Source organism: Ooceraea biroi, chromosome 2 (genome assembly GCF_003672135.1).
Source record: "Ooceraea biroi isolate clonal line C1 chromosome 2, Obir_v5.4, whole genome shotgun sequence".
NCBI classification, from domain to species: Eukaryota; Metazoa; Arthropoda; class Insecta; order Hymenoptera; family Formicidae; genus Ooceraea; species Ooceraea biroi.
Genome location: NC_039507.1, coordinates 9,875,307 through 9,889,167, shown reverse-complemented (window position 1 = coordinate 9,889,167; position 13,861 = coordinate 9,875,307). Strand labels below are relative to the sequence as shown.

The following is a 13,861-nucleotide window of genomic DNA, read 5'->3' as shown; positions in this document are numbered from 1 at the left end:
GTTGTAGACATCTCGTCGATAGCTGTTGCGCAAGTCCTTCCGCCGTATAACATATCACGCTTCTGTTCGTCGTCTGCGTTGTTATAGTCTTCTCGATAGGCCGGACAAACGCGGAAACTTACACGTTAAGCCGTGATAGAAGCTGCATATAAGCTGCTTATAAGATCCATCGTGCACGATGTTCCAATATCGCGCTAGCTAAGTCTCTTAGCGTAGTTTGTAACTTCCTCGGCACCGGGGAACTCTGTACACAAGTCTTACGTATTATTGTCGGTTCTTCCTCATGTCCGTTCTCATACCGGGATGCCCACATTTGAATTTAAACAACATCGTGAATTTATATAAGAAGGGGATAACAGCGACGTTAACTTAAACGGAAGTAACGGAAATAATCTTGTACTGTAATGCTCGGCAAAGCCTGATATCCAGTTTACATAGTTTTATTAGAAGATACAACGATAATTTGATATTCTCCGATGAAATTCGAAATATAATTAAAAAATGTACAAATTTAACGAAAGTAAGTCCTCCGTGAATTGTGACATAGTGTTTTTTTATATCGTTTTATAGTTTTTTATATCGTTTTCGTTGCAATGTAAAACTCAATTTATTTCGGCAACTGAGAGCGATGTTTTGTCATCGACACATTTAAAAATGTTAATATTATAATACAAGGATTGAAATCCGTTTACCTGCTAGTTTCTCGCTGGACTCGTGTTGGGGCTACCGCTGCTTTTGTCCAGCGAATAAAAGCATCTTCTCAGGTAGAGTGATTCCAAGAAGAGTGTCTTGCTAAAGCTGCTTCATCACCTTCCAAGACGTCGCGATCGAATATCCTTTCTGGAAATGCTCTTTTCTTCCGGCGATTCGCTATTTGTCACTTAACTATGCGCGTCTGAGACGTGATTTGATCAATGTATGGTGTAATACGGTGAATGTTGTAACAATTGCATGTTCTCTCGTTTATTCGCCGAGCAATCTTGATTTGTGCGCCGGTGTAACAAAGAACTATCGAATTTTAATCAGTCTAATCTACCATCGATTGCTCGTGTCATTCTACTTGATGCATTGAGGTTGAGTCGTATCGACAATTTCGATTCGACACCGACAATTGATTAAATTTAAATCCGGAACAATCGCTGTCTGTTTGCAGATTACGGTTCTATACCAGTAGATTCGTAGAACGAGAATCCAATTAAACGAGATAAATGCTGCTGATATTAACGCAACAAAAGAACATAACTTTGTCAAAATACGTAAAAACAATCCTCCTCATAGAAATCACACACATCGAATCAGACGTTCCATTTGACATGCATTAAATCGAAACGCAAATTAAGGTCGATAAAACTCGCAACTTGATCCTTAGATATAAGACTGCACAAGCGCAGATCGAGAGTAATCGGACAAAAGTGCAAGGACGAGACAGAAGAAGACAGAAGAGGAAAGGGCGCGATCTCTCGCGACGAATCGCGCAAAGTCAAGCAGCTAATTGCCAAATGGTCCACGCGGATGGTCTCGGGAGGAATATCGGACGCGACGCCAGACAATTAGCTCGGCGAATTCTACGAAGAGAAATTTGTCGAGGCTGTTCGCCAGGACGAGACACGGCGGAAGGAGCCGCGAGAAGAGCGAGAGCGTGCAGGGACGACGACTCTCGGCACAGTCGAGTTAACTTTAATTGCCTCGGTTGACTACATAATAAATGACGCTGCAGACGCCGCGGCGAGGAATTATTTCGGCCTCGGCCTTTCCGCCCCAACCGGCGATTTCGCACGCGAAGGCCTTCGGAGGCTCTCCAGAGGTATCGACGGGGCCTGGTCCGATTATTTCACGTCCAGGTGCACGATGTTGGCTCCGCTCTCGTCCATCTCGTCACTCTCGGCCAGACTGAAGTCGACAAACTCCTTTCGGCGCGATTAATTGCTGGGATCAAGCAGACAGTCACGAAATAATGTTTAAGCGAGATTGCTATCGTTGCTCAACGAAGGTGAACATCGCGGAGCTTCGAAAGCGCGACAATAAGCATGAATTCTTAAGTTTTTCGTTATTTCTGTTATTTCTGGTTTGAAAGAAAGATTTGAGTCACCTACGCAAATAAAAATATATTATTTTATAATACAAGACAGAATTAAAACCAAGAGAAACGGCTTCGAGAAAATGCGGTGCATCGGTTGCACTCGAGGTTTTTTTCGAGTTCTACGTCGGTCGACCGAATATATTTCGTGTTCTTTCCTGCGCGTTCCGCCTTTCGCGAAATTATTATAATTCCGCCTAAGAGCAACCTGTTCCGTTGAAACACGATATCCTGACAAAAGTCAGGATTATCACGCGATTCTTATTAGGGGATGGTTAGAATTTTAAGTTCTCTCTAGTGCTTGTCGCTTTCAGCTGACACTACCCACATGCAGCTTTTCCTCGTTTTCCATATTTTCCTTATCCGCCGTAAATAAAATTACGGCGGAGCGAAGCCGCGTCCGCGTCATTTGCCGGCGTGTCAGCGCACACTTCCTGCGGTACTTTGCCGAGCGAATTATTGCGGCCAACTTGGAGAACTAGGGAACACACGAACCCCGACTCTTTTTTTTCCTTCGTTTTTCAAACGACACGCAAATGCGCTCTCGTTTGACTATTTTTCGTACGTCATTTTACGGCAACGTAGCGAGACACGGAATAATCTCTATGCGTTGCTGCGCGCGGAGAGCGCTGTTTCACCGATAATTTAATCACGAACGTTTCATTAATGGTTTTTGCGAAAAAGGAAGAATTGGTTTATCAAGATTTTCGCAATTTAAATTTATTTAGGTTAAAAAGGATCCAGCGTTATTACGAAAATTTGTACCGCAATTAAAAATTGTACACATCTTCGTTTATCAATTAAATTTCAAAATTTTGTTTCACAAGTTGTACATTTGTCTCTTATGTAAAAATTCCCAAGCGAGAGTTTATTTAAATATTTTCTGTTTTTGCTCTCGCCAATCCTTTCGTTCTTTTTAAGCCCAGATTACGCTTGAAGCATATCATGTTTAGCGTATTACGCGTACGGATTTACACGCATTTAAATGCTTCTCCAACCCTGCTTATCCACACTCGCAGAGTCATTATATGTACAATCAAATTATCGTCTTAGTCTTGTACTTTCTTGTACTTTTTACGTAACCAGAATGCCAAGTGCGTGCGTGCGTGCGTGCGTGCGTGCGTGCGTGCGTGTGTGCACTGAGATAAATCTGGTTCACCAGTCGGGATCAGCGCTCTCGTTGCACTGATTTTTTCACACGACTTCATGCGAATTCACGAAAGGGCGATGCTGAAAACGCTGCGCGTTTTAGTGTTCTGAATAATTACATTTTCATTGAGCACAATAATTCCTCATTAGCATCCGCGATGAATGTTATTAGGGGCGCTTTATGTCGGACGCAATCCGCATCATGGATGACGCGCTATTCACAATGCACATTTATCGCATAATATATGTATAATCAACTGAATGCGAATCGCGTAATAATTTTAACTCCGTGCGCGTGGTAATTCGGATAGCTATTTTTCAATCTCGAATTTAGTAAGTCGACCACGTATGTATGTGTATCAAACTCGATTGCGTAACGGAATTATAATACGCGAACGGAATTTATATCAGTTATTTAGAAATTAATATCAATCTATCGTGAGTTATTCGACATTTTTCATAATAATTATAATGCATAATAATGCGCGTAATAGTGTTTTATTTTTTTAAATGATACACCATATAAACACCGACGAAACCACCGACCACTCGATCGCAGGACGAGCTTTTATTATCCATAATTTTTTAGCATATATTTTCGTTCACAATTTCTCTCTCTCTCTCTCTCTTTTCCCTCCCTTCATATTGTTAAGAACAAAGGAAACTGGGCTTTTTTCGGACTCGTTTTCATCGGTCTGATCGTACCAATTTCTTGCTTCGCGAGCAAGACCGCAACTTCTCTTCCAGCTCTCTCGATCCTTCTCTTACTGCCGCTCTTCCATTCAAGCTCCGCTTTTACACGTCTGCCTTTTTCCTTATCCCGCTCTCGGAGAACAAGAGACGCTTAAAGCACTTCCATAGAGAGACGACTAATTAGAGCGATTTAGCGTCCGTCGATGGCGTTTATTTGGAATGCAAATGCCATCGTGGGACCGACCAACCGACCGACCGATCACCTTTCTTCTTTTTCACTCTTCCTGCTCCTCCCTCTCACTGCACCGTATCACCGACTGATAAATGCCCGGTGGATTTTATCGCGACGCTAGTCACCGCTCCTTGTGCGGGAATGAAAATTGAAAGGGCCGAGAAAGCGTGCCATTTGTACTTGACAATTGTCGTCTCGTATCTGCCTCCATTCGTGTCGAACGGGCTCGCGGATATCAGAGGAGAAAATTACCTCTCGTGACAAAAGAATTATTTGTTCTCATTAGTTCGTCGATTTCTACCTTTATCTTGATGCTCAATCAGACGTTCATTCTCTCACATAATGTTAAGCATTTTTATAGATAATATTTGAGAACTCTGCATGCACATTCATTGATCACTCTTCTGTGTATCGGTTTTAAACGGTTACTTTCGCAGAAATTTTGAGTCAATTCCTTTTGTTGCCAGAACGATCACGGATCGAATGTAAAGAATGACTTGTTTCTTCAACAATTCACCACATTCTTCCGTTTTAATTGGGAACCAACGCTGGGTCTGGTCTCACGACTGGAGAACGCGCGCCAGTCACGCGAATATCAAAAGGCGGGATTAAAGTACTCGCAATTTGATAATGCCTCAAGACCAATTATACCGGCGAGTTTCTCAAGTAGAGTAAGAGGCGAGCGGCGTAAATGATAATACGATAAATACAGCTCATGCGACCGTAAAACTGCAGCACGCCCAGTTACCCAGCTCGTGAGTTGTCCGTCTGCGGACAGCATCGCTCACGTGAAACTTTTTCTCTTATGCAGAAAGCATCACTTTTGGGCAGTAATTACGGTAACAAAACCGGCCCGGGCGTTTCGCATACGTGCATGCTTAAAGCATGCACGTCGTATCGGACAATACCGGATGAATAATTCGCATTTTCGTCACGTAAAAATGAATATTTTAATTGACGCTATTGCGCTTGTTATTTTATTCCAACTGCCGTGATTACTCATCACCGGCGAATTATTGTGGCGGCGAAATGTTTAAACGACGGCCTGGGAAAAATGTCCTCGTCGATAATTAAACCACCATCGCAACGCGTATCACTATTAAAACCGCGTGACTTTTTGAATTATTAACTATTTCGGGAATCACACGTACAGATTAATAATCGTAATTTTGATATTTTTATACAGTTGTCTGTATTAAATTCTGCAAAATTATGTGTGTATATATATATATTTCTTTTTCTTTTCTTGGTACAAGAGACACGTTTGTCAGAGACGTTTTGTGGGTTCGTTAACCTCGGTGGATTAATATCGTTTCTCGCGTAATCCTTCCGCGGGAGACGAATTTTTCATTTTAGTAGATGGTGGCCGCTTCTCTCGCTTGCTTTCTCTCTCTCTCTCTCTCTCTTTCTGGCGAGACATTTGCAAATGCCAGCCCTTAAGTTCCTGGCATATTATGAGCGCTCTTGCCGTGAGTTAACGTCAGCTGAAAACGTAATAGCGAAAACATGTTTTTTAATAAATATTATATAAGCAACTTTCTAATGACTTCTTCAATTAAAGTATATCAAAAGATTTAAAAACGGTCTTTTTCTTTGAAATTAAAAAGCATTCATGCTTTTAGTGATGATATTACCATGTTGTCATTAATACATATAAATACATGCACAATTTTTTAATGTAAATGAGATATAATTGCGCGCCGAGTAACATCGTTTCCTAATTAACGGACGTAACAATCAATAACGTATTCAAACGGAAAAATCTACATAATTATAAATCATCTGTACGTGACTCCAACAGCAATTGTTGAAATACATCAGTAGCATTTAAATAATATTTTATAAAAATAAAATATTATTTAAATGATTTAATTTTTATAAAAATAAAATATTATTTAAATGCTACTAATGTATTTTAAAAATATTTAAAATATTATTTTAAATAAAAAAATAAATACCAGACAATCATTGCGAATCCATTAATTATTGATAAGGAAATTTTCACCCGAATCACACTCCAATTATATTATTATTATACTTACATATTACAATATATATCTACTCATTATGCTCCGATCATTCAAACGGCGAGCGCGACGCTGTATCAGTGATTTAACGTAGCTTTCGCTTTCTGATTCCAGAAAATATGTGTCTTCCAAAAGTCCCTCGAGGATCTCTCCTCGCGGATGGCCGGGGCCGAGGCGATTCAGAGCGGCTGGCAGAATCCGAACGATGCCAACGAGGCGTCGGAGCTGCTCGATCAGTTGCAGAAATTCGGCGAGCGGCTGGTACCGATCCAGAGGAACATCGAGGACGCGAACGACCAGGCGAGCGTCTTCGCGTCGAGCAGCGTCATCGTTTCTCACGCTTTACTGGCGAAACTCGAAGATCTGAACACCAGGTATGGCTTGACGTGCATATAAAAATTTATCACGCGTCTTGCTCCTTGAGTTCTCGCCGAAAAGAGTGCCGAACAGGACGTCTCGTCTCGCACGTGGACGACTACTCGTACAGTATATATGTGACAATTGTGTACGTACGAAATGTACTGAGAGGAATCGCAGAGTTTAATTTCGACGACGGGAATATCGCTATATCGTATTTTCGTAATAACGCGAAAGCTGTAGAGATGCTCGCGCGAGGTGTCTTCTTTACGGCAGTCTCAAGGATCTGCAGTGTACAGAGACGTGGGAAGGAGCGTCTCTCTTTTCCTGCTGCTGCTTTCCGCGCAAGGCTCCGAGAGGAGAATCTGAAATTCGCCTATGCCGGAGCTTATTTTTACGGCGCGTCTCTCGGAACGACGTTGGATTTTAAATCCGGGATGGTACGTGGCGGTGACGTTAACTTTTTCGTGTGTTTTCGCAGGTGGAAGGTGCTGCAAGTCGCGGTTGACGAGCGTTACAAGTTGCTAAGCGGATTCGGAAAGGATGGCAGCACTCCGGGTAGTCAGGCTTTCCTCGCGAGCAGCGTAGAGCCACCATGGGAGAGAGCCCTCACACCCGCCAAAGTGCCTTACTATATCAAGTAATCGATCTCTCTTGCATCTTGTACGACGAGTTTCCCAAATTACGCAGCACGCTTTATTATCCCCGGAACGACCAAGAGCTTTCTCTGGCACGATCGAGCCATCGTGAAATATTTATCAGAAAACGCTATTTTAAATATATTTTAAATATATTTAATTAATGATGCTTTAATATCAATTAACAATCAACTGTTGTACAATTAATATTTGCCAAACAATTAGTACTAATTAATTTATTCATTTGAAGATTAATTACAAATCGTTGCATAATTAAACTCAGCTGAATGTGAAAGCTCAATTGCATAAAGAGTGTTAAATCTTTTTTTGTTTAAACTAATATATTCCCCGAAGAAAATGTTTACATAATTCTATTGGCGTGTTACGTTTGTTCACGCAAATACGAGCGGGTTGTATGGGTTTAAACGAAATCTATTTATTATAGCCATCAATTGGAGACCACGCATTGGGATCACCCGAGGATGATAGAGCTGATGTCTTCTCTCGCGGACCTGAACGAGGTTCGCTTCTCCGCGTACCGAACCGCCATGAAGCTGCGCACCGTGCAAAAGCGACTGTGCCGTGAGTATTTTACGCATCCATGGGGTGATCAATCATCTCCTCATTGCTGCCTGGTTAGCGCCGTGCGTTCATTAACTATCATAATTTTCTCGATTAATCACACGTCCGCCCGCAGCAGCATACTGCTGCGACGCAACGTTATTAGGTGTCACTTGCTCTTAACACATTCGACGCGCATTTATCACGTCGACAACGCGAGAGAGCTTCTTTCCGCTGCGATTTCCATTTCCTGATATTTCACGAGACACCGATAGATAGATATCCCGAGGATAAAGGACGCGATGAATAAACGTTTCCATGCACACGTGTTCTTCTCTTGTCGTTGCAGTGGATATGTTGAGCCTTTCCACCGCGCTGGAACAGTTTGATTCACACGGGCTCCGGGCACAGAACGACAAGCTGATCGACATCCCCGACATGGTAACGGTACTGACGTCACTGTACGAAGTGATCGCGGCAGACAACACGACGCAGGTGTCCGTGCCGCTATGCATCGATCTGGCCATCAACTGGCTGCTCAACGTATACGATAGGTAAACTAAGCAAATGTGCTCCACAAGTCTCTCCGGCTGGTCATACAGCTGGCCATCCCGCTCTCGCTCACGTCCATATCACGTTAGAAAATATGTGCATGCATATGCGCACTTCCTTCATCCGATATGTGATACGTTCTCCAATTTTTTACGCTACATTAGCGATCCTCGAAATGTTATATTGAATAATTTCTAATAAATGATGTATTGTATTGTAAAATATACTATTGTAAAATAGAATATTGTATTATATTTGCGACATTTATTGTTATTTATTGTATTGCAACTTTCAGCCAACGGACCGGTCAGATCCGAGTGCTGTCGTTCAAAGTCGGTTTGGTGTTGCTCTGCAAGGGTCATCTGGAGGAAAAGTACAGATGTGAGTAACGCTGAGATTCTTGATTCTTTCTATTCAATAATAATTTATTATAATTTAAGAATAACGACGCTTCTACATTATTCGCAGATTTGTTCCGTTTGATCGCGGACCCTAATCGGTTGGTGGATCAACGCAAGCTGGGACTCCTGCTGCACGACTGCATACAAGTACCGAGACAACTGGGCGAAGTCGCGGCGTTCGGAGGTTCAAACATCGAGCCGAGCGTGCGCAGCTGCTTCGAGAAAGCCGGCAAGGACAAGAACGAGATAGAGGCCGTGCACTTCCTGAGCTGGCTGCAACAGGAGCCGCAGAGCATGGTCTGGCTGCCCGTGCTGCACAGATTGTCCGCGGCGGAGACCGCCAAGCATCAGGCCAAGTGCAACATATGCAAGGATTATCCCATCATAGGATTCAGGTGAGGCGATCCCTTAGGTTCACCTTGCCGCGAAAGGAATCAATTTCAGGTGCGCCTAAAATTGTCGAGACGATTACTAAAAATATGTGAATTGTTTTAGGTACCGTTGCTTGAAGTGCTTCAACTTCGACATGTGTCAAAACTGTTTCTTCTCGGGACGCAAGGCGAAGAATCACAAACTGACGCATCCGATGCAAGAATATTGCACAGCGGTAAGTGTCTACCTCTGTGTTCGTTCAAGCGTTATCAAGAGAAACGGTTCGTACTGTATAATAAAGAACGCTTCGTCGCTTTACAGACAACGTCCGGCGAAGACGTGCGTGACTTCACGCGCGCGCTGCGCAACAAGTTCAAATCCAAGCGATACTTCAAGAAGCACCCCCGAGTTGGCTATCTGCCTGTGCAAACTGTCCTGGAGGGAGACGCGCTGGAGAGCCCGGCGCCTTCGCCCCAGCACAGCTCGCTCAGCCAAGACATGCACTCCCGGCTTGAAATGTACGCGTCCCGGCTCGCCGAGGTCGAGCTGTCGCGCACGAGGAGCAACTCCACGCCGGACAGCGATGATGAGCACCAGCTGATCGCGCACTACTGTCAGAGCCTGAACGGTGGCGACAACATCAACATGCCCAGGAGCCCAGTTCAAGTAATGGCCGCGATCGACGCCGAACAAAGAGAGGAGCTCGAGGCGATGATACGCGAGCTGGAGGAGGAGAACGCGACGCTGCAAGCGGAGTACGAGAGACTGCGCTCGAAGCAAACGCCGGGCTCGACGCCGGAAGACGGTCGCGGCACCAGGCAGCCCGATTGCGACATGATTACCGAGGCGAATCTCTTGAAGCAGCACAAGGAACGGCTGGAATCGCGCATGCAGTTACTCGAGGACCATAATCGCCAGTTGGAGGCGCAGCTGCAGAGACTCAGGCAGCTCCTGGACGAGGTAGACTAGCCATTCTAAATATCCATTTTATGGTATCTGTAGTATTAATTTTTCTTTATACGATTATCAATTGTTTTTAGTTATTAAAACGGACATTGCGTCTGAAAAATCAACTATTCCTTTATCTGAATATTTTCAGCCAAGCGCCTCCTCGCCATCCAAGACTGGAACTTTGCAAACTCGAAGCGTAACGGCGTCCCAACTGGCGACCGATTCACCGGCGAAGATGAACGGCCACTACCACGATTCTCCAGGTACATTAATTACAGCTAAGTCTTTCGCTTCACTGTGTTTCGCGACTTGACTCATGGGGAATAAATGAAGGATTATATCTGGAATCTGAGATACGTCAGGGTGTTTCCATTTGGGATCATTGCTAATTGCATTCAGTCAATCAGACCGCAATGGTTATCATACATATTCATCATAATTTGTGTGCAGCCGGACGTAACGCCTTTCTGTCAGTGCTACACTAACTGCATACTAATACAGTAGAGATTCGATCATTTTGATCGGGCAGATTAAACCGGACGGTAGATGAATTAAATAGATAGCATTTATTTATTTAAATAATTATTTAAATAAATATTTAAATAAATAAATTTATTTATTTATTTAAATAAATATTATTTGTTTATTTAAATCACCTGCAGATGGCACATGTCAATTTTATTCTTTTCTCTTAATTCCTGTAATCTTTTGTACCTGTTCGCCACCTGTAGATCGTAAGAAGAATCCCTACTGTATACACATATATAAATACATACATATTAATATTTTAATCGGACCTGAGGCCGGATATATAAGCTTATTGCTATTGGGTATATGGACGCAGGTGGTGGAGGCTCAAACGAGGGCAGAGTCAGCAGTTTAGAGAGGCCACCACCACCGCCGCATTCTCACAGCGTTATCCACAATGTGGGCAATTTGCTGAACATGGCAGGTTCGTTGAGTCGACGTGAATTTGATCGTGTCTGTCGTATAGCACTTGTCATCTATCACACCTGATTACCTGATAATGCATGTATCACTTCTTTGCGCTTGATATGACCGAAAAATAACTCGTTGGCTTTCCTGTTTTCAAGCTACGGAATGGATGTAAGGTGAGACTAACTTACTACCCTTTTCCCTTAATTTTTCGCTTGAACGGTGTCTAGGTAACATTATCGCAACGTAACGGACGACGTTGCCGGCGACGATGCTACAGTTTTTCGCATTAACCGTCCGCGTGAATCTGTTCTTTCGATATTTGTACATTTGTGTATTCCTCCTCGTTCTTCCGTCCCACTTCATCTAGCTTCTCTCTTTCTCATACATCTGTATAACTGAATGTAAGCACGTCGATTATCCAATAGAGTACATGAGATTGCGAGAGTTCAGCGTTGTGATTAATTAATCGCGTACGTATGAAATCTGAATCCCAATGTTCGAAGGAACGCACAGTGAACGTTCCCTCTTCCGTTTCAGGTGACCTGGGCAAAGCGGTAGGCGAACTGGTGACGGTCATGACGGAGGATACATCGAGGACGAATGGACAGCGAGCACCACCACCGGCATTCAAGTAACAATCGCGCCGCCACGCCCGTTGACGACGACGACGACGCTGCGAGTCGGCTGGATCGACGCTACACCACACTCGACATCCACGATTATCCATCGCACACGTTTAATCGTAACGACCAATAACAAGTCTGGCACTAAAAACGCATATCAGAGACAAGTACACGGTATATCGCGCGAATGCAGGGTCAGGGGACTCGCCCTCGTGCGGTGCGATTTTGGGTATTTTATAAGTTTTGATATTACGTCGTTGTATAGAGCTGAATTATATATCGATATAAGGCACACGCGGATTATATGGTTTGGCTTTCCCCCGGCGCGGTCCCCTGAGAGTAACTTTACTACATATTGAGACGTCATATCATGAAGCTAATCGTAATGAGAGATCGACCGTTATGCTTGCTGTAGCCCTGAAAAAATTACGCGAACGAGTGATGATATAACGAGCGTAAATGGGAGGGAGAGAAAGAGAGGGAGAGAACGAGAGATAAATACACGCGAAAGGGTATATCATTAACAATGCATGCAAAAGCAATGTATCAAATCACATAATCTATTATAGGATCGTAGCTTGTATCCACATACACCCATTCTGTTCACTGCCACGGGCTCTTCCTCGACGGTAACTCACACACGGTGTACATGTTGCGACGACTCGGGACGACGACGGTGACGATGACACGACATTGACGACACATAGACACGGGAAATACGTATGAATCCACGGACATATATATATGAATCCACGCGCACCTGGCCCCTCTCTGTACTCGGCGCTCTTGAATTTTACATCACCATCACGAAAAAAAAGGGAAAGGGAACCTTTTATAACGACGCGGAGTGCGACGCGCATTTAACGCGAGTTTCTCGAGTTTATTTTTATCCAGTTACATGATTTTTCATATTTTCTAAATGAATTTAAACGGCAACGTCTATCATTTAAGTCTGCCGGATGTTATTATATATCTAAGAGTATATCGATAAGTATCTAACTAACATACACACGCAAAACACACGCAAAACACACGCAACACACACACACACACACACACCATACACATACACATACACATACACATACATACATACATACATACATACATACACAAACTGTAGGCTGTATTCTGATATGTAATAAAGTTGTCTAGAAAATACTTCATCGCGATATTATTGAAGCGCGAGCACATGGTGGTTCAGTTATCAAATGATCAAGCTCGCGACACCACACATAGATGATTTTTTTTTAACATTTCGGATAAATCAAACGTGCAGGATAAATTTTTTTCCACGCATATCACCCAAATGCCATACGTTGATGATACCACTGCGCCACTTCTGACGAGTATGCGCTGCTTGTGAAATGTAAAATATACATATCCCTCCGTGAAAGAAAAATATCATACCTTATATCGGTTCGACATATACACAGAAACATCGCGAACGCATATCACGGATATTGTTATTCGCCGTCGTTAAGTCACAGGGAGATTGATTTCACTTGACCGAGTGTAAAACGATCGAATACGTTTCCAAGCTCCGTCTCCGTAGTTTGTTGAAAGATATTGTTGGTTTTTGCGATTTCATACATTAATATAACGCATTAAGGTCTAGAGAATTATAGTCATATATAAAAGTAAAGTTATATACTGCGTACAACATCAAACAGGTAACTACCGTTGCTTGTAATATATTGTAATATGACTGAAAATGATATGGGACAAAAAATGCTTAAATAAAAATATGATATAAATATGACAAACCCCAAGTCTTTCTTATTCATCGTTCTCCTTTGAATTTATGATCGTGCCTCGGATTTGAAATGCCATATTCATAAGCTGATGAAATTCATAAGAATATAATAAAGTATTTGCAATTTTTGTTTCTTCACATGGTTTCTTCCGTGAGATTCACATATTATCATATTAATTAATGATTAGAAAGTTTATGTCATTACTGATACAGCATATTGTATTTTGATCTTTGTATGCTAATTATGGAATAATAATAAATATAAAACTAAACATGGCGCACATAAGTTTTCAACAAAAAAGAAATAAATTTATTCGGTATTCGTAAAATTTCACACAAAGTTTTCAATTAAAACGAGAGAAATGAAAGTTAGTTCATCAAAGAAATCAAATTTAGTTTACAGCTGTTCATGATTTATTTATTTCTTCCTTTCTGTCTGTTTTCTGTAGTAGTCTTGAAAAAGTCAAGCTGTTAAATATATTCCTCGTCTAGCAAGTTACCATCTGTGCTTGGGACAACCTTGGCACGTGCCT

The 13,861-nt window shown here is 42.5% G+C and overlaps 1 protein-coding gene across 10 annotated transcripts in view; it reads left to right on the top strand.

Moving 5' to 3' along the window:
• The window catches only part of LOC105279139 (dystrophin, isoforms A/C/F/G/H), a 442,569-nt gene extending 429,233 nt beyond the window's left edge, over window positions 1-13,336 (top strand). For 7 of the 10 annotated variants that reach the window (XM_026967749.1, XM_026967741.1, XM_026967750.1 and 4 more), the window contains 11 exons: window positions 6,293-6,552; window positions 7,017-7,175; window positions 7,619-7,755; window positions 8,084-8,288; window positions 8,582-8,667; window positions 8,755-9,082; window positions 9,183-9,294; window positions 9,381-10,019; window positions 10,159-10,273; window positions 10,855-10,962; window positions 11,487-11,584. In XM_026967749.1, coding sequence (XP_026823550.1) covers window positions 6,293-6,552; window positions 7,017-7,175; window positions 7,619-7,755; window positions 8,084-8,288; window positions 8,582-8,667; window positions 8,755-9,082; window positions 9,183-9,294; window positions 9,381-10,019; window positions 10,159-10,273; window positions 10,855-10,962; window positions 11,487-11,584 — 2,247 coding nt within the window. Of the gene's footprint in view, window positions 1-6,292; window positions 6,553-7,016; window positions 7,176-7,618; window positions 7,756-8,083; window positions 8,289-8,581; window positions 8,668-8,754; window positions 9,083-9,182; window positions 9,295-9,380; window positions 10,020-10,158; window positions 10,274-10,854; window positions 10,963-11,104; window positions 11,123-11,486 lie in introns of all 10 variants that reach the window. The other 3 variants (XM_026967747.1, XM_026967742.1, XM_026967748.1) reach the window with 3 other exon arrangements.
• Window positions 13,337-13,861: the final 525 nt, after the last annotated feature.